Raw genomic sequence first — 24,822 nt, forward strand, 5'->3', positions numbered from 1 at the left:
GTATTGCTCATTGGCAGGTGGAATATACTAGACGATTTTTTATTGCAGTACATGTTATATACTGTGCTGCAGTCTGTTCTATTTTGTCAAAGTACATTTGTGATTCTTGTTGAGGAAATGGTCATCTGCTGTAGGTTTTACTCATGAAACTGGTAACAGAATATGGAAAGAGAGAAGATGGACACTTTGATGTTGTTACTTAGGACATGTCTGAAAAGTAGAGATTGCACCAAATGTGCAACCGGGGTGACGGTGATTTTGGCTATCATGTAATAAGCTGTATTTAACTTGGCAATATAGTACGCTTCTTGAATCGGCACACATCTCTGCAGCACCTTGTTCTACGTATTGGTGAAGTTAAAATAGGATGGCATTGTAACTAACGTGAACATCAGCTTACACTCTTTTGCCTCCTCCTTAAAGTGTACAGTGTTTGAGAAGGGGTTTAATGTGGCACTTCATTGGATCAGTAGAATCATGCAGTTTCGAAGTTCACTTTTATTTTTGCATTGTCCGCAGTAATTGATAATCTGTATATACTTTCAGAATAACAGAGCTAGTGCTGTGAATGTGGTAAAAAGCCAGCTGTATTCCTCTATCATCTGAACTTTTCCATCGAGATAAAAACATGGCGTAGCATTTGCAAAAACAATACCCTAGTTCCAGTCACTAGTTCTACTGATTTTTCTATTGCAGTTGCTTTCTTTGGGCTTCCTGCGTGCGGGAAGATGTGTAAAGCAAAGCACACCAAGGAGTAAAATTCAGAGGGAAAGTCTAATGGGAAGGACTTAGGTGATGCTTGACAATGCAAAGAGAGAATAAGACGAACTGGAAGCTCTTTTTGACAGAGAAAGCGAGAGCTTCTGAAGAGACCAATTGTGAAAAACTTACTGGAGCTAAAATGAAGATGCATCTAAAAAATAATGCCAACTAACTTGAAGATTCATCTTAAGTCACTGGTCTTTGTCAGGCTCAGATGATGGTATAAAGTAATTTTTCTTAACTTACCGATGACAGTAATGAGAGGCTTGGCATTTTGAAAGAGCAAAACAATTGTTATCTTACATTCAATCTCAGATTTTTATGTTACGAGTTATCTTGACAACAGTACGATTTTATACATAAAAAGGGTGAGAGTTTCGGTAAGCATTACAAGTAAAGGAACACCCGTTGTACTTTTTTGGGACACTGGTAAGCTGCATCGGTAAGGTAACATTCCTGATGGAAGAACAAGGAAAGCTAAGACAGCAAAGAATTGATTTAAAAATCACTCAATAATTTAAAAAAAAATAAATCAGTTTGATTTTTTTTTCCAAACATTCAGTTACCAGAGCTAGTATATAGGAAATGAGAAAACAAAACAAAGTTATTCATGACCTTGCTGTGTTTGGTAAGTGTAATGAGAAGAATCCTGCACAGACCAAAGTCTTGAAGAATCAAGTAGATGGTATTGCTGTTGAGGTTGTCATTATCACTGGCACCTGTGTCCTGTTTCATGAGTAAAACCTGTATGGCAGATAACCCCATTCCGCAGCAAAAATCGCAAATGCACGTCGACCACAACAGGATCGAATGGACTGCAGCACAGCTTAGCACACATACAAAATCGCAACAAAATTGATCTCGTATACTCCTTCTGCCAATATAGATATAACAAATAGAGCAAGCAAGTAGTTTTTGCATATTTTTAGTATTTACCTTTGCTGAAGTTGATAAGCATTTTATTTGATGCTGTGTTGCTCAGCTTACCACTATTTTTCTAGTTGTGCAAAAAATTCTACAATGTACAGCAACGTGGACAGCTCTTCTGCGTAGGGTGGGTCAGCAAATAAGCTGAGCCGGCTTGTGCGAGGCAGCTGCTAGTTAACATTTTGGTGTTAGTTGTCAGAGCTGTGAGAAAAGCAATAGGCATGTAAACATAGCGGACTGCTCTCTACAAATATTTTTGGTCTCAGCTAAGTGTTTACTTCCAGAAGCCTAAAAAGACCTCTGTTGTTTGTGAATATTGTTTTTCCAACAGTTTTGTTCAAAGCACCTGTGAGCCATTTCCAGAAAATTGTGCTTCTTTCCATGCATCCCATCCCCTCAGTAAGAATAATACTGAGCTTTCTCATAATTTTTTTGCTTATAGCAATTGCTTTTGTAACAGTGCGCTGTATGCTGATCACTGTGTGTAGGGGAGGAGTCTTCTATTTGCCCGGTAGGTTCATTTTTAAAGTTGATTCAGATTTCAAAATGCAGAGGTATGTTCTCTTCAATTATATTGAAATAATTTAGTGTAGCCTTGCTGAATTGATTACCTTAATCATTGAAAATATGCACTAAAAAATCCAGGTGTTTAATCTCTTGCGTTTTATGTTTTCAGTGTACAATACTTCTTTAACTTGGAGTATTTTTATTTGAGATTTTTTTTCTTTCATTTTCAATTTCCTTAGTGGTTACTTTTTTTGTAAATGAAAAAAACAAACAACTGTTCCTTGGACTGATCCTTTTTTAAGGAGATACTCTTGGAAATTGCTTTAGCGTGTATTGGCTGAAAGAGCTGGGAGTGAAAAGTTACAGGCAAAAGAAAGGATTTTTTTGTTTGTCAGGCTGAGTGCAGTGGAGCCACAGGTCCGAGAACTTCTGAATACTGGCATCAATTTAACCTTTTTTTTTTTCTTCCCCACCCCCCCCAGAGCTCATTTTATACTACAGTGTCCTTTTTTTTTTAAAAGTTAATACTTGTTACAAAAAGCTCTACTGATCTTCCATGTTACCTTTTTTTTTAACATTGTTCATTGCATATGTGAATGCTTTGCTTTTACTGTACCTGCTGTTAGGTCTTAACTTAAAAGCATGAGAGGAGTCTGAAGAACGCACAATGTAATTGTTCAAAATTCAGTAAGTGTAAAGGCATCATGAAGTGAGCACGTATGGTGCCTAGGATTAGTGCACATAGTAAAAAACCACACAACAACAACAAAAAAACAACAAAAGGGGGGGTGAGCTTTTGTTTGTATTTACCTGTATTGTAATAACAGGAACTAGTCTTTGAATTGTTCAGTCTTACTAGATCTACCTAAGCTGCTTGGACAGTTGCTCAGAAGTTGCTCTTCGCATTAGTAATGATTTCGAAGTGCAGGAGAACTGTCTTCGCTTGTCACAATTCTATATGAGAAATGGTTATAAAAGGGACCATTAGAGAATGAAGGTGCAGATAGTGTTGTAGCTGTGACCCTACTTGTAAATTTTACTTTGAGGTAACTTTTTTTCCTATTTTAATGAAAATGGAGAATAATAAGAAATAAGAATAACTCTGAGAGTAACACCTCTGATATTGATAACATTGCATAACTTCAGATACTAAAAAGAAACAGATTCAATTGACCAAAAAAGTTTATTCCCTATGGTTTTTGTCAAGGTTACAAAGTTTCCTTGGGATATCTGCCTTTCTGCTCTTATCAAAGCATGCTGCTTGCTTTCTTTGCAGGTCATGGCAACCATAAAGAAAACAGTCCTTTCCTGAACAGTTCAGAAGCTGGCAAGGGAGGTGATTACTATGACAGAAATCTGGCCTTGTTTGAGGTAATTTCTAACGGTTTTTCATACTTCTAATGTGATTTGAGATCTTCCAAGATGTGAGGGATTGAACACATGGTATTAAATGGAAGACAGAACATTGCAAAGATACAGGCAGTGGGTCGGTACCTAACTTTCACTGCATGACAGATCTAAGAGCCATTGGTGTGTTTTAGGGGTATGTCTGTGAAGTAGCAAATTATAATGGTACTAGAGGTGACCTGAATAATTTGCATAGTGAAGCTGTGGCACTGTAGGCTGATCAGTGTGGAAAATGAGCATGGGCTGATTTACTGTGTTAAGAAGGATCATGTTATTTGGTAGGAGAGCGCCTAAATTCAGGTACTCAAATTAACCTGGGTAAGCCTGTATTACGGCTGCAGTATATCAGTAATATGGATTTCTCCCCACATGCTTTTTTGTGGGTGTATGTCTTTTGTCAAAGGCATCAGTAGGCAGAGATACCCGGCGTGATGAAAAGGCTCGGATGTTATGACCACTTGGGACAGTGAGGCAGAGGGGTATGACTGTTTCCATGTGGAAGTGAGGAGGACCAGACTGTCATGTGGGAGGCCAGCTGGAGCCATGCCAAGCCCAGCAGAATCCTCCTCCACATCCTCACCTCCCTGGCACTGCGTTAAGTGCAAATATATCATGGTGCAATAAGACCCAAGTTTCTAAAAAATGTTTTCAGAAGCTCAGGTGCTGAGTGGGTGCAGAGAGTCTTTGTATGGCTCTGCAGCTGCTTTCCAGCTGGGCTTCTGAGTTACAGCTTCGCAGCAATACTGGCAACATGTACCCCGTGTTTCCCCTTCTGGGAACTCGGTGTGGGGCAGCCTGAGCTGGCTCTACACCCCGCCAGGTTGGCGCCTGCAGAGTTCAGCTGCATGGCATAGAGCCTGGACAAGTATAACTAGCCTGCCGCTAGATAGGAACTCGCCGTGGAAATGCTACAACCATGTTTGCAGGCGGTGTGCTTGAGCTAAAAGACTTTGACGCATGCTCCCAGTTGTGGTGTCTCCTCCCTCCAAGGCATGGTAAATCTGTGATCAGAGCGGATCACAGCATAAATTCACTTGCAGATCACGAAGAGCTGGCCGCTTATGACGTGGCTGCTGTCAGTCACACGCCCGCCTTTTTCTACGTGATAACACAGTACCACACACCGGGATTGCAGACTCTGTCTGTGGTACTAAAGAGGAGGAGCAGCAGGTAGCATCCCAAAGGCCTTGCTGCTCAACTGAGCAGGAAGCATGTGTTGCCTCAGCCTCTCTCTGGAAGGAATCGTAATCAGGTTGTAAAAGGTGTGAACTGCAGCTGAGATCAGAGGAAGGAATAAGAGACGGGACATTTGGGGTCAGTTTCTGCCATCAGGTGCAAAGCACATAATGCTACTGATCCTCCCAGAAAGTGTTCGTGGTGATACATGAATATATTCTAGAACTCCAGACAGTGAAATCTTTCTTAATCTATTTTTATTTCCTGTGTAGAAAGTTGTCTCTTTACCATGCATTACCAACTGTGCAACTAGACATCTTAATTTCAAAAAGAAAGGGGAAGGGAATTATTTTGTTCTGGGTTTTTTTCTTGTTTTTTTCTTTTTTTTTTTTTTCTTTTTTCCCCTTGAACTTACTTTCTGTAACAGAAATTGGATGGGATGAATGTAAAAGTGTGAGGCCTCGGTACATGTGGCTTTTGGGATTTTTATCTAGATCCACGTGGATTGGATTACATAGTTTGAAAAATGTAATAAAGTTATCAGAGTGCATGCATGCCTAAAATGACTGGAGTTTAATCACTAAATCTCTGATTTATTTGGCAACTTGACCTTTTTAAAAGTATATCTGTTGATGTAAGGTGACATTAGAGATTCATGCAAAGTACATGTCCATTTTCTTAGAGTGCCAAGGCTCAGACTTCTTTATTGCTGTAATTCATGCTTTTCAGCACATAAGAGAAGGGTGCAGACCTGTTGGCATAGCCTTTTTCTGTCAAATTTGCCCTCCTTTCAGAAAATTAAATCCTCTCATCAGTGGTTCAGGCACAATGAAATGTTCTGTCATTCCCTGGATGATTTCCTGGTGTGTTCTCTGACAGCTTCAGGCATGCCAAGGCGGGCATGACCCCAGCCACTCTTCATAAACGTCGTGAATTGCCCAAGTTGACTAGTTGTCTTCTTCCACAGGAAGAACTTGATATACGACCAAAAGTGTCATCTCTGCTTGGCAAATTGGTCAACTACACAAATCTTACCCAAGGTGTTAAGGAACATGAGGAAGCAGAAAGTACTGATGGCTCGAAGAAGAAGGTTTCAAAAGTAAGTAAAGATTCTCTCCATGGCCAGCTGATGGACCGGATGATTCCCTTTGTGATTTCTAGGGACCTGGACTCCGTTCTACTTTATCTTAACCTCTGCCAGGAGCCATGAGAGTGTTGCAAAGATGTGACATAGAACTCTGTAGGTAACCAGATATTACTAAAGAGTTGGGGCTGAGGTAGTGGTTAAGCGCTGTGCACTACAGTGCAGTTACATACACTTGATATGGATTTAGATAAGTAGCATAGGCTATTAGTGGTGAATCAAATAAACAGCAAAACAAAAACCCCAGCTTTTTCCTAGTGCTGTTTTAGCTGCCCAGCCGTATCTGACACATCTCTACAAGCCTGGTAGGTATGACACAAGACTTGCAGGAGACAACACCCTTCTAGAATGTGGGTGGAGGTCAGATTGGACACCCTGGGGCAGCTCAAGTGTCATTCCGGTGTTAGGCAACTGAATCCTGCCCCAAAGGATCTGCATTTAGATGGTTAGCCCATTTGAGCTGGCCTTGTAATAACTAGGTAGAAGGTGGGGTTTGATTGTTGGTAGTTAGATTTCTATCAGGAAGTTTATGTTTTAATTGCTCTTCTTAGTGCTCTGGCAGTCTGGCAAGTGTTTCAGTTAGTGCTAAACCCTAAAGTGGTATGGCTGCATGTTGCAGCACTTGCAGGCCTGTCAGTTCGCTTGCAAATTTTGTCAAAAGAAAGTTTTCCAAAAAGCTAAGATAACGCTTGAATTCTAGAGATTTTATAGTACTGCTCTGTGAAAGTTTGAGCCATTTGAGAAAGAGATAGCAGCGATAATGTCGAAAAAGAGCACATTGTTCTCAAAGAGAATGCACGTCACCCCGTGCTGAACACCAGCCACCCCATGCTAAGCACCGGATTCCAGCTCCCTACTCACTCTCCAGTTCCTTACTCTGCACGGTTTTATGCTGGGGTTAACACAGTTGTTGAGTCAACATGAAGCTTAAATTCCATTTTGTCTGAGACCACATGCACTAAAGTGCTGTAATATTGTGGTTAATATGACATCATTACAAGATAGAGTGAAGGTCGTCTGGGTGCAGTAACTGCATTCTGGTACTATAAGGTTACATTAGAAAAGTAATTTAAACATTTTAACTGTGAATTTCTTTTGCGTGGTACTTGATGTTATACTGACTGCTGAGTCTGTCCAGAGCCTTTACCTTCACATTACTAGAATGAAATGTCATCTCTGTTTCAGCATACTTTTGGTGGGAATAATGTCAGGCATCAGCTGTTAATATGGTGTTACTGCTTAATCTAAAATAATTGTCAGCCTCTTGCTATCAAAAGCAGTTCGATTATTACCCTAACAAAGCTAGAATGGAGGGCGATACAATAGGTACAGTCCTTACTATTTTAAGAAAGTTCTTTGAGAAGGGTCACTTTTGCTGTTTATTTCCTTATTAATTGCCTGACCAGACTACCAGGGTAGGATGCAGTCTAATCTGAAAGCTTGTCACTTACTTGCCTGTCTGAAAAAGAATTGGGAGAACTTGGTGATGGGTCTGTAGTGTCAAGTTGGTTAAAGCAAATGCAGTATTGCTCCATAAGGTAGAAATGGGGCAAGTAACAGGAAACTGAGTTGTTGTTTTAAATCCCTAGTAAAGTAACATGTAAGGTTTGGTGTTAATATTTCTACATCTAGGTATCATTTATGTAAACACGTATTTTCAAACTGTTTACTGCCATAAAAAAAGAGCTGTTGTCTTTGTTAAAGCCATGCTTCTATGGTAAAATAGAGTTTGGACTTAATACCTGGGTTGTCCTGAATTATGCTTTCCCACGTCCCAAAAATGCGTGTTTGCAGACTTCTCAAATGTTTTTTATAGAATGGGTTCAGTAACTATTCCAAAAGCGACAATATCATCCTGTGGTAATATCTCAGTATTTTCTGTGTAAATACTGAAGTTGCCTTAAGTGAATCTTTGCCTAGTATGGCTGTCTCTAGGATAAATTACATCAGCTGCAATAACTGCAGTTTGAATTTCTTATCCTTCTCTTGCCATATGAAATTTTAAACATCTTTTAGAATAAAAGAAGATATAATATTAACTTGGCCAATAATTATAACCATTAAAAACAGGAAATTCAAAAGCAAGCAGTAACTGTACAATGCTATGGATTGAAGGTATCCAGAACCTGTGCAAATGGGATTCTTCTATACACTTGTTTTTAATGATCTTTGAAGTACAAATCAATGCGCTGCTGTTACCTTGTCCTTCCTGTTTGAGCGTTAGTACAGAATCGTGAGTATCCAGCCCAGCACAACAGCAGGTTCTGTTTTTAAGTGCCAGCATTGTTAACTGACTTGTTGCCGAATGCTGTACTGGGTACCCAGCCAGTGTGGCAAAAAGTCCGATGTGTCACGTACTGGAATTGGCATCTTATAGACAAGAATTAGAGCAAGGAGGGTGAGCAGGCTCTAGATTTGGTATCCAAAAACTGAATGAAGCAAGCAGTCCTTTCAGTAAGTGGATATATAATTCTCTATCTGAGCAGATAAGACAGGCCTCTCGGTGAATACCTTTTTGTGACCGAGCACACCCCTGCCCACCAAATCATACCTATTCAAATGACAAAAAACCCAACACAAAAACAAACCACAAAAACCCCAAACCAGCAAAAACCCACAGCCACAAAAAAAAAAAGACAAGGCAGTTGTATGCACATGAAGTAGCCAAATCTCCAAGGGCGGGTATCAAAAAAATGAGATCTCTCTTCCAAAGTTAAAGCTTGAAGGACTAGAGGATGATGTGCTTTAGCCTGTGGAGATCACTGTTGTCAGCACCTGCTTTCTACAGTGACAAGACTAAGAGACCTGAACGTTTCCACAAGCTCTGGAAAGTACATTACATGGCTATGGCCCATCTAGTCTCTTGGAATAATTGCTGCAGAGTTTGTGGAAGATGCAAATGAAGATCAGGACAATTGCAGTGCATACAATTAATGTAAACATACTACCCTGTTTCAGCATTCCCATTAAATATTTTTGATGGTAGTGTTCTGTGTTAGATACACATCAGATAGAATTGACACTACTCCGTGTAATAGGGTAGATATACAGTCTTTTATTGAAGCACTTAACAGTCCCATTGCTGTATCCCCTTCTCATGATGGAAAAAATTAAATTCGCAGTTTTAGTTCACATATCTTTAATAAGGCAGTTCATTTCTGTGCTGCTGTCTGTCCTCATGCTGCAGAGCAACCGCGAGAGCTGTCGTTACCGATCGATGTCCCTGAGCCCTGCAGCCAAGTGCTTTGATAACCTGTCACGCTGGCACAATGGAAATAGTGTCCTTCAGACTCAGATCAATATTTGTATGAATTATGTGTCTGCAGCTGATCAAAGTGAACGGGAACATGATCTACATCACTGAAATTGAGACTGTTTTTGAGATTTTTCTGTCCCTTCTTGGCTGATCTAAAACAGCATTCTTCAAAATGTCTTTGCGTTTCATTTCCTTTATGCAGCATGGGCCGTTTAATTTTTTTCATGTGGTAGCTGTTGAGACTGAATGTAATACCCTTCGTATTTCAGATTGCATTCTGTTGAGACTTCAGCACTGGTTTAGTATAACTTGCTGATTTTAAGATGCTATAAAAAGGGTCGAGTCACTGCAGGCTACTGGTGTTAAATATTTCTGAGAACAAGCTGGTTCAAGTAGTATTTGTGGATCATTCTTTCATACCAGTATTTTTTATTCCACAGCATAGGAAAATCCAGGGTAAACTCTTATGCCTGAGGTAGGGTTAGTAATGCTGCAGCTTGGGTTTTGTCTGCGGCGGATGCTTCGGCACTTCCTGGGCAGCTCTGCTCTGCAGGAGTCTCACAGCGATAGAACTAATGCACAATTTCTCTTCCTCTGTGGCTGAAGTTAGCTTGTAACTTGACATGCGTAAGGCCACTTAAGAGGGAGGGGGAGAAGATAATGAACAGTAAAGCAAAGCTGCGGGGACCACTTAGGGCAGAAGATAGGGAAGAGCTGAGCTAAGGTGAATTCTTCCGCAAAGGAAGCAGGTATTGGGAGATGTGTAAAGGGCAGGCTGAAAGCTCTGCTGCTGTGATAGGGCTTGGAAAACCGTCGTGTAGAATATATAGAAAACTGTGCTCTACTTGCTTCTCCTGCGTAGGGGCAATAGGTTTGTCTTCTTTCCTTTTCCCAGATGCCAGTTTTGAGAAGCCCTTAGAAACTCCCTTGCCCCTAAGATACCCACACATCAGGTAAATTTCCTTGATGCTGGCTGTTGTGTTCAGAGATGTCGTGAGGGGACTGACTGGTGGATGAATGGTCCAATAGATGATAAAATTCTGGGAATGTCTCTTTAAGAGAGGCAAAGAGTACATTAATGTGGCAATAGGAAGCCCTTGTCTTATACAGGGCAAAATCTGCCCAGAGCCTGGCAACATTATTTAGTCCTTCCTCAGTTCATGTTTATGCAGTTGAAGACACAGTGTGAATCAGATGAAGGTGTTTGAATCAAAAGTGTCTAAACCTCCTCTTCCTGAGGAAACAGGTACACTATAAAGAATACACTGAGAAGATCCTCCTCCACGGCAGCATTGGAACAACTAATTTAAAAATCCTTACCTTACCCCAATCAGGATACGTATGTACAAGTGCCATTTCTGTTAGCATCAGAAGACAACAATTCCTTTTGTCCTTGTACATAGTCCTGACAAAGCTGGTCAGGTTAGTTCTATAGGCTGATAGTTTTTGTTCAAGTGGCAGATGGTGTTTTAGGGATTGTTTAGTACTGTGGCATTAGAACAGCTGAGTAACATCTCCCTGGCCCCATGCTGGTAGGGGTAAGTCCACTGCAAACCGTCGGCGCGTGGTTCTGTTGCCCACTTTACTTCGGGAGGTTCACCCGAGTTGAAGTGTGCATGGGGAAAGTCTGATTTAGCTTTAGTCACACAAGGAATTCAAAGCTGACTTTGAAAAATTGAGTCAGCAATTCCTGGCATTTCTAACAAAGAACTATACCTATCATGTTCTTAGGCACAGTTTTCTTTTGTCGTTGGCAGGGCAAATTCCTAATGCAGATGAGGAAATCTCAAATTGTAACATGTCATTGCAAGTTGAAGCACTAAATTCTAGGTTGCTTATTTTGACCTGGTGATGTTATAGATGTTATAACCATTTGATTTTTCAAGGGTTTTGCTTTGTGTAGTAAAGTATACTCTTAACTTACCTTAGGTAACTAAATTTTTCCATAGTGAAGACAAGGCAAGATCAAAGTCTTGACAGCCATTTTATTGCTTTAAGAGTAATATGCCTGTCTTAAGTGGCGTTGCTTTTGATTCATGACTGACTTGTCTATAAGAGTGCATGTTACCTATTTATTTTTGCATTTAGTTAATGCTGTGTGGAGTCAAATTTGAACAAGTGCTGTTCATCCTTCTCATTTAGATAATTGTTCATGGGTTTCTTTAAATGCTGTCTATCTGTAATATGTTTTGGAATTCAAGTTTATTTATAGCAAGAAGTATGAAAAGGGATGAGCCTTTGAGAAGTTACACTCTCTATTCCCCCAGTGTTTCAGCGTTCTATATTATTTTAAATACAAACCTCAGAAAGCAGAAGCAATGAAATGTCTTGGCAGGAAATCACAGAGATTTGGGACTCTGAATTGCTGCTAGTGCCAGGTGTGCCAATGCGGGGAACATTTTTGTATCCCCTGAAATAAAACTCTTACCAGTGGCATTTTGATATCGCTGTTTTGGATCTGATTGTCCTCTGACAGTAACTATTTAGGCAAAGGAGAATTCTACAAGATACTGTGTTGAATGCCAGTCATGTGCAGTTCCGTGAAGTTACATAACTAACTTGTATTTTCTGTCACTGTCAAAAGCAACTCAGAGTCTGATGCAATCATTATTTAAATGTAAGAAAGGTAGAATCATTAGTTTTGTATGAAATATATAAAATGGAAGGAAGTACGTTCTGCATGTCTTCCAGATTGCTTCCAAATCTTTTCTAGTTGTAACATCACAAAAGTTATGTTTTCAGTGAAACTAATTTGTAAAGTCTGGAGAGTAGGGTAGGATTTGTCTTACTCGGGGTCTGCAGCACTCAACGGGTTTCCTACTGGAAACGATAAAACAAGTACATGTATGTTCTGTTGTTAGTAATTGGTGTTAAACGCTGAGTATAATTACTTCAAATGTGAAGATGTGATAGGGTCAACATTTTGTTCAGAAATCCATGGTTTTGGTGTTAGGAGTTGGCTTCATGTTTTGTGGACGCCCAGCACAATAGTATTTGTGTGTGTCTACCTTATGTTTCCCAGATTTCTACCATTTGAAAAACTGAAGTTGTAGGTTTTCTTGATTATCTATGCTTTGAATAATTCCAGTTAATGAATGTCAATGAACCTTTTTTTTCAGTCACCCAGCATGGGCACCCTGATGGGGGTGTATTTACCATGCATGCAGAATATCTTCGGGGTTATTCTCTTCCTTCGGCTGACTTGGATGGTGGGAATGGCTGGAGTTCTTCAGTCCTTCCTGATTGTATTACTTTGCTGCTGTTGTGTAAGTATATAGGTAAAATAATGCATGTGACATAACCGCTGTGAAACTATTGAGAAACTTGGAGAGGCTGCATTGTAGATGCATGTGTAGAGAAAAGCCAGATTTAGGCTAGACAGTTCTGCTATGTTTGTAGCCATGTGATTTCCCCGCCCCCCCTCCCCTTTTTTTCCTAGTAACTAGTTTGCTTTTTTTTCTAAACTGACAAACCATATCTAATGTAGATACAGCCTGAAAAACGGTGTTTGTTCAGCAAACAGCTGTTTTCTGTGCCTGTCCCAGGTCACGGCTGCCTGTTTTGCTGCATTAGCCTTTGTTGGAAATTCAGCTCTGCAGGTGGAGGGACACCTGCATTCTTTCATCTTGCTTTGTCTGCAGATACCAGATAAAGCAGTGGTCATCTCTGAAGCAACAGTCTCAACAGCTTGATGATTAAATTCCTGCTACCCTTGTTTTCTTTCAGATAATGACCTGTCAAGGCAGAATAAATAGAAATATTGTATCCTATATGCAGTGGCAGCTTTGCCCTATCAAGAAATAAGTTACGTTTTAAAAAATGTTGTTGACGCAATTGCTTCCCTTTCCTTTTTTTCCCCAGACTATGCTGACAACCATATCAATGAGTGCTATTGCCACAAATGGTGTTGTTCCAGGTAAGTATAGTTAGCAAACTTCTCATTTGTGTTTTAAAGAAAAGAAAGAAAAAAAAAAAAAAAAAAAAAAGAAAACGTTGCTATAGGCTGTTAGTGTGGTTTTATTCCAGAAAAATTTGCTTAAGCCAGGATGCAAAGCCTGAATTCATATCTAGTATTTCTTTTTAGTATCAATTAGGCTAAAGATTAATTGATTTGGCTTTTAGTTACCCCTGTGCTAACAAAAAGATACTTCAGTTGAACACTGCAAAAGGCAGATAGACAGTATATAATCCTGTTGTATTCTTGTTGTGAATATTTTACAATTTCCAACAATAAATAAATTATAATTTTACTCTCACTTTCCTTGTTTCATAGCTGGCGGCTCCTATTTCATGATATCCAGGTCATTAGGCCCAGAGTTTGGTGGAGCTGTAGGGCTGTGCTTTTATTTGGGAACAACGTTTGCAGGAGCGATGTATATTCTTGGTGCCATTGAGATTTTATTGGTGAGTAGTACCAGAGCGGTCCTGCTTTTAAGAGAAAAAGCATATAGAAAATACCAGTCATCTTGTCCTATATTCATATACGCATTTACAGGTAGGGACCCCAAGATCTCCAGTTTCTCGGTGTCCAATTCTGTACCTCTAGTGCTTCCCGTTGGAAGTTGCACACTCTGTGGGTATCCAAAATGGAAGCTTTTCTGAAAACATAGATGGGAGTATGACTTCATCAAAGACACATGCTCATCACTGATGAAGTTGACTCAGTTGTACTACTGAAATAGAATGGGCTGTTACCCCTTGACTTTCCCTATAAACTGAAGATTCCTAATGAAGAGCATCTTGCAAATTGGAAAGCGATGTACATTTCTAGTACAGGTAGAAGATCACTACAGTAATAGTTCTATTCCTGTGTTCCTTCAGCTTGCGTGTTTCTTGTTTCAGACATATATTGTGCCACAAGCAGCAATTTTTCATCCATCTGGTGCCCATGATGCATCCAGTGCCATGCTAAACAACATGAGGGTGTATGGAACTGTATTCCTCATCCTGATGGCAGTGGTGGTCTTCGTAGGCGTGAAATATGTTAACAAATTTGCTTCCCTCTTCTTGGCCTGCGTAGTAATATCCATCTTGTCCATTTATGCTGGAGCTATCAAGTCCATCTTTGATCCACCTGAATTTCCGTGAGTAATATTTCTCGATGGGGGTATAGCTTTGCCTACAGGTCTGGAAGGTGGGGTTCAATGGAAGTTACCTAAAACTTGTGCCTAATACGTTGTCAAAGCTACCTTTTTTGTGGGTTACTTCAGATTTTTTTGGCTGTGTATAGTGACACTGATAGCCTTCCACACGCAGAGCTGATGGGATTGAAGTTTCTTAGGCAAAAATGAATGTGTTATTCATTACATTCTTTAACTGTTTCGGTAGAATGAAGTCTCATGGTGAGTACACAGATTGACGGAGGCTGACATTTCTCTGCTTCCTGCAAAGGCAATCCAGTATCTTAGCCTACAGCTGTTGAGTTAAATGTTAGCAAGAATTGTGCTGGGTTATTTATGGCAGTCCTCAGGAGGAAGCACTTTGGCAGGTCCGTTTTCCCCAGGCCAGGCACATGACATGCTGCCACCCGTGGTTGGAAACTGTGGTGGCGTGATGCAGCTGCTTGCTGAGAAATAGGGCGTCTCTGAGGAGTGTGGGAGGTGTGATGGTGGGGCCGTGCTGAGGCTCCTCCGACACTTCCCCGTCGTCTGAAAGCAGCTCCGTCTGCCATATGAGTAGCCCTGCTCCAAACGCAACTCGTGTTCCTTGGCGTGTTGGCAGCTAAACGGGTAACGCGGTTTCTTAAACTCAGAGCTGGAGCAGCAATGATGTGGATCCATGCGTTTTACCAGAAATGCAAACAGTAATTCCTGATACTGCAGACAAGAGATGAGTGGAATGGAAATAGAGGAGTTGAGTCTGCATAACTATTCACATCTTAAAACACCGTGACCATAACTAAGTACTTGCAACCCTCAAGTGCTCCTGTTAGATATTTAGGGCCCAATGATTACCATGTTTTACAACAGTGGCGGGTTTACAGCAGTAAAAATAAAACAGTGTCTCTACCTCCCCCTCATTATCTCTTGGATTATTCTTGAATGTTCTCCCTATCTTTCTTCCATGGGCTGTGTTCCTTTTTCTTTTGCTGAAGTAACCAGATACTGTACGTATTTTTAATTCTGGAGGGGAAGGCTTCTCTGAAGTTACAGTTCACAGGCCTGTAAACCCTACAAAAATGGCCCTGTCTCTTCCATTTTCCTGGCTTTAGTGATTGGTAAGACCTGTGAAACAATTAAAGTCATTAAAATGGAAGAAACAATAACTTGTGTTTTCTGGCACGGGGAAGAGAAGCTGGATGAACTTTTTAGTGGCAGCAAGCTGTTATGTTATATCACCATGTCTTGTGGAACCATCTTTGGAGAAGTGGGTTAAAAATTTTCTGTGCTGGAATAAACTGTATTTGTGGTGAGGTGAAACACAACAGGCACTGGAGGATTTTAGCAATTTTGTGTAGTATCTTCTAAAAAGAAGAACCTTTGTTTATTGTGATTGAAATATATGTTCCTAATTGTGAAGCTAAAACGTCGGGTCATTTGAGTGCTACTATACAGAAACTGGGATAGTGTGATTCCATATATCTTCAGGTATTCTAAATATCTAGTAATCTGACAACCAGTATTCCTCAGATCTCTTCCACTCCAGTAGTTCCATTTAACTGGAAACAAAAATGTTGCCTAATCTTTCCCTTTCATTGCTTAAGGTGAATTTACCAAATTCAATAAATTGCACTGATATACAAAATTGTTGGAAAAGTAGCTTTATACTTGTGACCCATGAAGGAAATGGATACACAGTCTTTGTCCTGCTGCCACCGTCTCTCTGAAGCTGAGAAATGATGTAGCAGACTAGAGCCACTTGAAGTTTCTACGATATGAAAGAAGAATTATGGGGAAGGGCGGATTTCACTTTCCCCACACCATATAATAACACTGGTTATTTCACCCTTACAGGATTTGCATGTTGGGCAACAGGACTTTGTCAAGAGATCAGTTTGATGTTTGTGCCAAAACCATAGTTAAGGATAACATTACTGTGGCCTCTAAGCTTTGGGAGCTCTTCTGTCATAGTACAAACTTAACCACTGAGAACTGTGATGAATATTTCCTAATGAACAATGTCTCTGAGATAGCGGGAATTCCAGGAGCTGCTAGTGGCATTTTAAAAGGTATGATAGAGTATCTTTTTTTCCCCTAAAGAGGAGGAATGTTGAGCAGTTGAAATGGGTTGAACCCTGCTCGTTAAGAAAGAGGGACTGAAGAAATGTAATTACCGTGAAGAAAATTATCTTCAATAAAGAAAACCAAGGTTTATCTTTAAAAAGAGTAGATGGCACTTTTCTCCTGATATAGTACTTGTCTGCTGTAAAATTGTTGAAATTTGCCTTGTGTGTCTGGTGATTTCAGCAGAAAGTCAGCTATAATTACGAGCTACACTAACACGAGTAAGTTGTTTAAAATTTTTCAGAACTCAGTGTATCTAAGACTCTTCATTTTAAACAGGTTAAGATTATGTCCTGAAAGGTAAGTACTTGTATAAAAATAGTGCACCTCCCTTTGCCCGTTCCTGAATATAATATCACTGAAAATTGTTCATTACTGAAATGAGCTCCAGAGAACAGTTGCTTTGCGCAGGTGCTGAGTGCCTAAGGTTCCTGTTTTCACAGAAACCAGTGGTCTAGTTTCTAAAATGGACTCCGCATTTATTAGTGAAATTTCAAATGCCAACCATGTAATTCTGTAATTCTTCCACTGTCTAAAAAACAAATCCATTTATATCTAGAAAGCTGGTCAGTATTGCTGCTTTGGGTGAAAGCTGGTCACTATTGCTGCTTTGGGTTCTCTGAGCTACTGTGTGTGGGTATGGTGGTTCATGAGAAATACTCAATGTATTTCTTGGGGTTAAAATAGGTACGAAGTTAAAAGAATGTTATATTCAGTAATATTAAAGTATAAAAGGTGCTTAAGACTTCTGTAGGCTATTCATACATATTTATTGGTTTTGTTACAGATTCCCTTGAAAGCATGCAATATAAATTTTCTTTCATGTAACTTGTCTATGTCTTAATTTGTGTTGATCACTGAATTGCATGAATTGTATTTGTAATCTTCAGCTATAGACCCATTATAACGAGAACAGGTTTGAAGTGAAACATGCTTTTCTTTTTTGTGCTGTGCTAATAACACTGAAGACAACTTATGGAGCAATTATTTGGAGAAAGGAGAGATACTGGAGAAAACACATCACCCGTCTGTTGATGTAGCAGGCCAGAAGAACAACCTTCATCTCTACGTGCTTTCAGATATAGCTACTTCATTCATGGTGCTGGTTGGCATCTTCTTCCCTTCAGTGACCGGTGAGAATACTGGGCCGAGGGGACATCCTGGGTCCCTGACCTTTCTTCTCTCCCACGATCTTATGTCCAAAATGTATTTTCAGGTATCATGGCTGGTTCAAACAGATCAGGGGACCTCAAAGATGCACAGAAATCCATTCCCGTTGGAACAATTCTTGCTATAGTCACCACATCACTAGTCTGTATCCTTTTAAAATCAGTAGAGTCCTGGCATGTTGTGAGTGACTCAGATGAATGAGTGTGTATCTCACTTGTGGAACCGCTTTCAGGTCATCAAATTACCAGTGTGAGTATGATGGGTCAGTGGGGAAAAAGCCAACAAACAAGCCCTTGAGCTGAAAGCATGAGAATTATTATCCTGTTGTTTTCCATTCCCCTTTTTCTGTTGGGTTTTTTGTTTTCTTCTTTTGCATTTCTGTTGCTTTTCAGGCTGGTGGAATACAGGTATATATATTTTTAGGATGCAGTGGACCATTAAGATGAGGGAAGGCTTTAAATGGGAGAGATCATAAATTTCAGTTCCTTTAAAAAAAAAAAAAGCCTTTTAGTTGGAGTGACATGAAGGAGTATAGGCTTTCTTGAACATTTTAGGGCAAGATAAATTGGAGTTAGAAATTGGACTACATGTTCCCCAAGTGTTGGGGTTTTTTTTGAGGTGGGGCAGGTTCATGTGTGGAGTCAGCTGCTCACTGATACTAATAAATTTATGTGTTTATTTTGAAGTCAGTGAAGCAAGATCATTTTACATCAGCTTACAGAACTGTATTTTTTTTTCCCCTTGATTTTTAACAGAGCCATCTGATTTAATGCTATTCCATGATTCTTAGACACATTCCCAGCTGGCATACATGGAAGTGTTACAAACACTGCGCTCAGTAGTGAGCTCCACGTAGCTGTGAATGACCCGTCGTTTCCCGCTCGTTTCCGCTGAGACGGGAGTATTTAATCTGTAGAGTATGAGGATGTTCCTCGTACCAGATTTTTAGGTGCTGAGTGTGTGTTCAGAGGAACAGCCTTTGTCACAGCTGAGGCTGCCAAGTGTTGTACATGGTTAAACACTTCGGGGCTTAGGACCACAGGAGCTGTGCTTGGGAAAGACTGTCTTAATCTCTTCTCTCCTGCTAGAGAAAAGATGAAGCCAAGGTTTTCAGCTTCATCTACCTGTTGATGTCCTAAACTACAATTTAGCAACATAAGAAATAAAAAAAAAAGAAAGACAAGGCAAAAGGCAATTAATACGAGCAAGGACGTAAAAACTTCTTTGTAAGAGCTTTCTGAATAAATCCCACCCAAAGGCAGCTGTCCGAGATGGTGACTGTCCTTGGAAGTTCTGCTGCTTTGAACTTGTTTGCCAAACCTTGCCAAACTGTGCACCGGGATCCCAGCTCACTCGTCCCTGCTTCTTAGCCCGCAGCTTTTTCCAGGTGTCACTTTGGGAACTGACCCTGTACCAGGAAGAATGTGTTTCCGATGAACGTGTTAAATATTAAAACAGGTCACAGACATAACCCCCAGCTCTATTGTTACAATATTTGCAGTGCAAAACTTACTTTGTGCTGGGTAACTTTTTATGTAGATATTAATACGCCACCCAGTGGAAAGCTTATGCCATAATTTTTAGGAGTGATCAATGTTTCCCCTTTTATTACTCTTCGTGTTTTAGAACTGCATTTCAGGGGTAGAGGTAGAGTTTAGGATTTCACCATTCACGTAAACTTAAATCACAAGATCAAACGCTTTACTGGAATGCCAGATCCAAAAATCCTGAAGTATTTTGTAATCCCCAATGCAGCAGTAATACATCTTAATAACATACCCAATATTCTAAGACTTATTGGTGATGTGAATGCCATCAGAGACCACAAAATGAGAAAGTGCAAGGTAATGGTTTGCTATATGCTCAAAATAACTTAAAAGGAAGTAATTTTATATGCAAATGTCAATTGAATCTGCTAGTATAGAACAGCAACTGATATTAAGATATCTTCCTTTTCTCCTTCACTTGTGTCTGAAGATATCTCCTTTATCATAACATTTAAAACTATCTTTTTTAAAAATTGAAACTTAGAATAATAACTTTGTCAGTTCAATATTAGAAGGTATATATGAGCAGCAAGACATTAATATACTCACCAACTTTACTGTGTACTTAGGAAATGCTGCAGTGCTAATGCCATAGGACAGAGGCACGTGTTGAACTCCCCACAGTACTTTCTATGGTTGTTTTTATCTGCCATGTCTAAATAAATAAATAATCATACTTCCTTAGCACACTCCGTAATCAAGACTTCAGTTGTGTGTTATTATTTGGAGCCTGCATAGAAGGTGTAGTCCTGAGAGATAAGTAAGTTTTACTGCTTTAATGCTCTCCTTTCTTTTTATTTTTTTGCAGGGAAGTGGTGTTCTTTCCCATCTTGCAACTCCCCCTGCCCTCCTTTTTTTTGGCTTTTACTTCGGTCTGCCTTTTAAACCATATTTCTATGTAAATTGTAGATTTTGTTTTGGGAATGTTTTGGGAAGCTTCTTGTATTTGATTTGATACAGATTTTCCATCCTGTGTCTTAATTCGTCCCCTCCCCGTCCCAAACCTATTTTGTCTTGTGTTGACATACTACCCTTTTCAGTTTCCAGGGGTACTCGTTCAAAGATCAGACCCCTAACAGTAAACTACAGATTTCTAGTTTTAATTTCTAGTCCCCTACAGAAGCAAGATAGAAAACAACAAAAATTTTCTCTTTTTTTTTTTTTCTTTCTTTTTTCCTTCTCCAGATGAACCTTAATTTTTTGCCTCGTTTGTTGTCCTCTTTTTATTAATTACTGAGTTTGGCAAAATTGCTCTTTGCAAACTGTTCCCTGGCTTCATTGCCATCTGGGGTACTACTGCTGATTTTTGTGAAAGTACTGGTGAAGTCAGTAGTGCATGCCAAATAGCTGAATGATTTCAGCCTGCGGTATGTTAGCAAATAGCTTGCGAAGTTGCTCTGATCTTTCTTGTGCTTGCTGACCACGGCCCCCTGAGGCAAGGAGCAGCATAAGGTACATTCCCTGACCTATGCCAAAGAAGAATGTTAAAGGATAGGCAGGTAGCATGCATCTCTATCTGTATGTGTTGTATTGCTCGTAGTGGTATTCATAGAAAGAGGCATTTCCTTGTAGCATTTGTGATGATTTTCTTGCATAGAAACCAAATCAGGCATCCCTAACTAGTATTTGGTTATCTCTGCCCCTGGATTTTTAGTTATCAAACATTTCTGCCTGTAAACCCAATAACAGTGTTCCCGGTACTAGAGTCTACACGTGCTTTTTCTGGCAGCTTCCGTCATGTTGATGGACTCTTTCCAGTGGACAAGCAATGAAGTGCTTGTGAATATAATTGTCTGAGAAAAAAAACACCAACCAACCAAAAAAAACCCAAGGTCTTCTAGGGATGTCTGATACTGGATTGTGTTGGGTGTTTTAAATGTTAAACTTCAGGGTTTTTTAAAAACAGCATCTTTATAAGTGAAAGTGGAAAATAATGATGTGATAATAACATAGTTTTATAATAAATAATCAAAAGAAAGTTTTCAAAATTGTTGAAATTAGGCTGCAGACACTTCCTACCTGTGTATCAAAGTAACTCGGATTGTTTACTATTTTCTATATTTCCTCATCAAGAAAATATGTAGTACTTACTAATATTTAAAACTGACTCAGAAAACTAAATGTGAGTGTCAAAACACCCCTTTGAGTGGGAATGCCTCCCTGTTCCTCTCTGCAGGTACGGCGATGCAGTGAACAAGAACTTAGTGGTGGGCACCCTTTCGTGGCCCTCGCCGTGGGTCATTGTGATAGGATCCTTCTTCTCTACCTGCGGAGCAGGTTTGCAGAGCCTTACCGGAGCCCCCCGGCTGCTGCAGGCGATAGCAAAGGACAACATCATTCCGTTCCTCTGGGTTCGTACATCTTAATTTAAAAAAAAAAAAAAAGGCATTCTAGACTTAGTAACTAACCAGCTATTTGACTTTATGCTCTTGGAAATCATATTTATTTTACCTAGCTTGCCCAGCATCGAAGTGAAGGTCAATATTTTTTAATTCTTTAATTTAATACGTTGTTTTCTTTTGTTAAAAACTAGGAATAGTTTTTTTAGGAATAGAATTTTAACTAGACATCTTTTTATAAAGACGTTTGAATAGACATATATGGTAATTTTAGGAAGAAGTCTAACATAATTCAGTGAAACACAGAAAGCCATTAGAGTAATTTGACTCCTTGCTCTAGATAGAAAAGTATGTAGGAAAATTATTGCTTTTTAAAATGTAATATTTTTTAAATCCATTATAACCTTATGAAATACGTGGCAGATACGCTTAATGTTTCTGTTTCTTCAGATTTTTGGTCATGGAAAGGCGAATGGTGAACCGACATGGGCTCTTCTGTTAACAGCGTTAATTGCTGAGCTGGGAATCCTTATTGCTTCGCTTGACATGGTGGCCCCAATTCTCTCAATGTAAGAAACAAGGTGGTTGCTATTGAAGGAAAAGAAAAGGGGGGAGATGATGGGGAAACCAGTAAAGCAAATTACTGGAGCCTGAATTCCACTTTTGTTATTTCTATGAATTCTCTGACTTCAGGCTCTATGTGTAAATCTGTTTGTTTCTGCTCTGGAGTATTCTGTGAATAAACATGTTTTTAGTATAGCTGGATTGGTATGTGGGAAAATGTTATTTTTATCACAGAATGAAGATAGCGTTGATGTGGATAGATCTGACTTGATTAAATTAAAAAACTTTCCTAACTACTTTATACTGATAGTTCAGGCTAATAAAAATCAAAGGGGTAGTCACACGTGACAGGGCAGCTGTATTTTGAGTGGAAGTCACTCGTGATTATAATAGGTGCCAGCATCTGTAAATGTGTGTGCTAAAAGGTTTTGTGTTTTTTGCTTCTGCAGGTTTTTCTTGATGTGTTACCTCTTTGTTAATCTAGCATGTGCAGTACAAACACTTCTTAGAACTCCAAACTGGCGTCCCCGATTTAAATACTATCACTGGTAAGCAAAAGACTGGGATGCTCAGCGCCTGGTCTGTAAACTGCGATGGGGGTTTTAGAAGAACTCTCTGCATGAGGCCTGTGGGCATCTTTTATTTCTCTGGGTAGCAGCTCTAGACAAGAGTGCACTGATGTAATACTCATAGTGGACCAGACCCAGGTATTTAATGGCACGAGAGTTTCATCCCAACAGTGGGATACTAAAACTCTTGGGGACTGGGGAGAGTCACTGGAAGCTTTACTTTCACTGCTAGTTCAGAGTAGACAATTTACAGAAAAAAGAGAAAGAGAATAACTGACTTGGTTTTAAGCTTTTCCATCCCAATACTCACTAATATCTTTGCTTTTTATTTTAGGGCCCTCTCATTTTTAGGCATGAGTATTTGCCTGGCTCTGATGTTCATTTCATCTTGGTATTATGCTTTGGTAGCTATGCTTATTGCAGGCATGATTTACAAGTACATTGAATACCAAGGGTAAGTATTAACTGGATAGAAAAGGATTGGCAGGAGATTGGGTCTATTTTTTATGAATTATCTCTAGCCTTCATATTTGGACAAGGAACTGTCAGAGAGATGACTTGGAGGGCTTCCCTTAGTAGTTCATTTTTTTCAGCTTCACTGTGTCAATACTAAACAAAAGCCTCTGAAGCGCTTTGTTATTAAGCCTCTAAAGGTGTTTGGTGAAACTTGAGTCACAGGAAGCAGAAGCTCTGGTTGGGATGTACCCTTGTGCTGTCTATCACATAATTACTTCAGGGTCCAAACACCTGAAGGCAGCCGTCTTACTCCAGTTTATCTGGTGCAAAGGTTTGTCTGGAACAGTCCTTGAACAGCTGAATCTGCAGGTTAGGTTGTCTGAGGTTGTTAAAATATCAGATGGAGTCAGGCTGTAGTTCGGCTGTATAACTTAATTTTAACAAATCGGGTATTGAAATGCCTGTTTACGCTTGGGAAGCATTCTCTGTAGTGGAGTGTTGAACACCAATTAAACACAGAATGCGTCGTGGTACCATGGCGTGGTGTTATACATTTGACTAAAACATTTGCATTTTTCTCATGTGATATGTGTATCGCAGACATACATGTACAAATGATACATTACACATGTGAAGCATGCTACAGATCACGTTGTTAAACTCATTCCGAAGTAATGATTTCTCTATAGCATGACTGCAAGCGTGCAATTGAACGCTCACGAAACCATATGTGGGCTAAATTGTGTGTTTTTCACAGTGCGGAGAAGGAGTGGGGTGATGGTATCCGGGGTCTTTCACTCAGCGCAGCAAGATATGCCTTACTCAGACTGGAGGAGGGCCCTCCACACACAAAGAACTGGAGGTACTAATTTTAGACTAATAAAATGCACTGTCATGATTATCTGCTTACACTTAAGGAATTAAAGTGTGTGCTTTTGGTCTGTGTGAATGAATTTAAATGCCCAGAATATTAAAAAAAGAAAGAAAACGTGTTGAGTCTGAAATAAGCTGCCCTGTCACTGCCCAAGCCCTACTGTGGGGGCAGAACCTGCAACGGGCAGAACCTGCATGGGCCCTGCATGGGCAGAACGTTTGTGTCCTTTGGATCTTTCATCGCCCTCTGAATTGGTGAATTCAGAAGTGGAACTTGGGGAAACTGTGGAGATCTCCAAGTACAGAGGTCCAGAGGCCCATGGGAATTTGCACTGGGGGCACAAAGAAGTCACTGCCATCATTCTAGTATTATAAAACCGGAACAGTGGGCAACATTTCTCCCTCTGGCTTTGTGTGTTGAAGACAGATTAAGAGGGCAAGAACCCTCCTCTCAGTTATGCATTGCACAACTCTTAGGCTCTGAACAAGAGGACTAGGAATCCACCAAAGAAGAGAATTTTATAAATCTTTTTATACTTGTTCAACTATAGCTTAAGAGAGAAAATAACATAATTGATGTGTAGCGATACCTTAAGGGACAGAAAGCATGTGGGGTCTGTTTAGAGGAAAATACTCATGTTTCCCAACTGTTTGGCACAAGTATCCAGATACATCTGGAAGGACAGACTTACAGTATGAACACAGTGTGTGCTCTAATAGTAGTTAAAAGAGCCTTGAAAATCAACCATGTAAATAAAACACTAACACAGTCCTCTTAAGGTAAGCACATGCAGGGGCTTTATGACTGTCAAAACAATGCAGCAGAAGAATTCCCTCAGTGCTTCAAATCTGCTGTGAATCAAGAGAAATAAAATATTAGTTAAAACCCCTCTAATGTGTGA

At 39.8% G+C, this 24,822-nt stretch overlaps 1 protein-coding gene across 3 annotated transcripts in view; it reads left to right on the forward strand.

Moving 5' to 3' along the window:
- Positions 1 to 24,822, forward strand: part of SLC12A4 (solute carrier family 12 member 4) — a gene marked incomplete at both ends in the record, with an annotated part of 49,899 nt that overhangs the window by 16,966 nt on the left and 8,111 nt on the right. For all 3 annotated transcript variants that reach the window (XM_082005782.1, XM_082005781.1, XM_082005783.1), the window contains 15 exons: positions 3,473 to 3,567; positions 5,747 to 5,878; positions 12,299 to 12,445; positions 13,041 to 13,095; positions 13,453 to 13,583; positions 14,022 to 14,263; positions 16,133 to 16,347; positions 17,371 to 17,535; positions 17,619 to 17,717; positions 19,822 to 19,879; positions 21,296 to 21,470; positions 21,909 to 22,027; positions 22,472 to 22,570; positions 22,926 to 23,045; positions 23,805 to 23,909. In XM_082005782.1, the coding sequence (XP_081861908.1) occupies positions 3,473 to 3,567; positions 5,747 to 5,878; positions 12,299 to 12,445; positions 13,041 to 13,095; positions 13,453 to 13,583; positions 14,022 to 14,263; positions 16,133 to 16,347; positions 17,371 to 17,535; positions 17,619 to 17,717; positions 19,822 to 19,879; positions 21,296 to 21,470; positions 21,909 to 22,027; positions 22,472 to 22,570; positions 22,926 to 23,045; positions 23,805 to 23,909 (1,957 nt within the window). The remainder of the gene's footprint in view (positions 1 to 3,472; positions 3,568 to 5,746; positions 5,879 to 12,298; positions 12,446 to 13,040; positions 13,096 to 13,452; positions 13,584 to 14,021; positions 14,264 to 16,132; positions 16,348 to 17,370; positions 17,536 to 17,618; positions 17,718 to 19,821; positions 19,880 to 21,295; positions 21,471 to 21,908; positions 22,028 to 22,471; positions 22,571 to 22,925; positions 23,046 to 23,804; positions 23,910 to 24,822) is intronic.

Source organism: Phaethon aethereus (genome assembly GCF_964289735.1).
Source record: "Phaethon aethereus genome assembly, chromosome: 13".
Classification (NCBI taxonomy): domain Eukaryota; kingdom Metazoa; phylum Chordata; class Aves; order Phaethontiformes; family Phaethontidae; genus Phaethon; species Phaethon aethereus.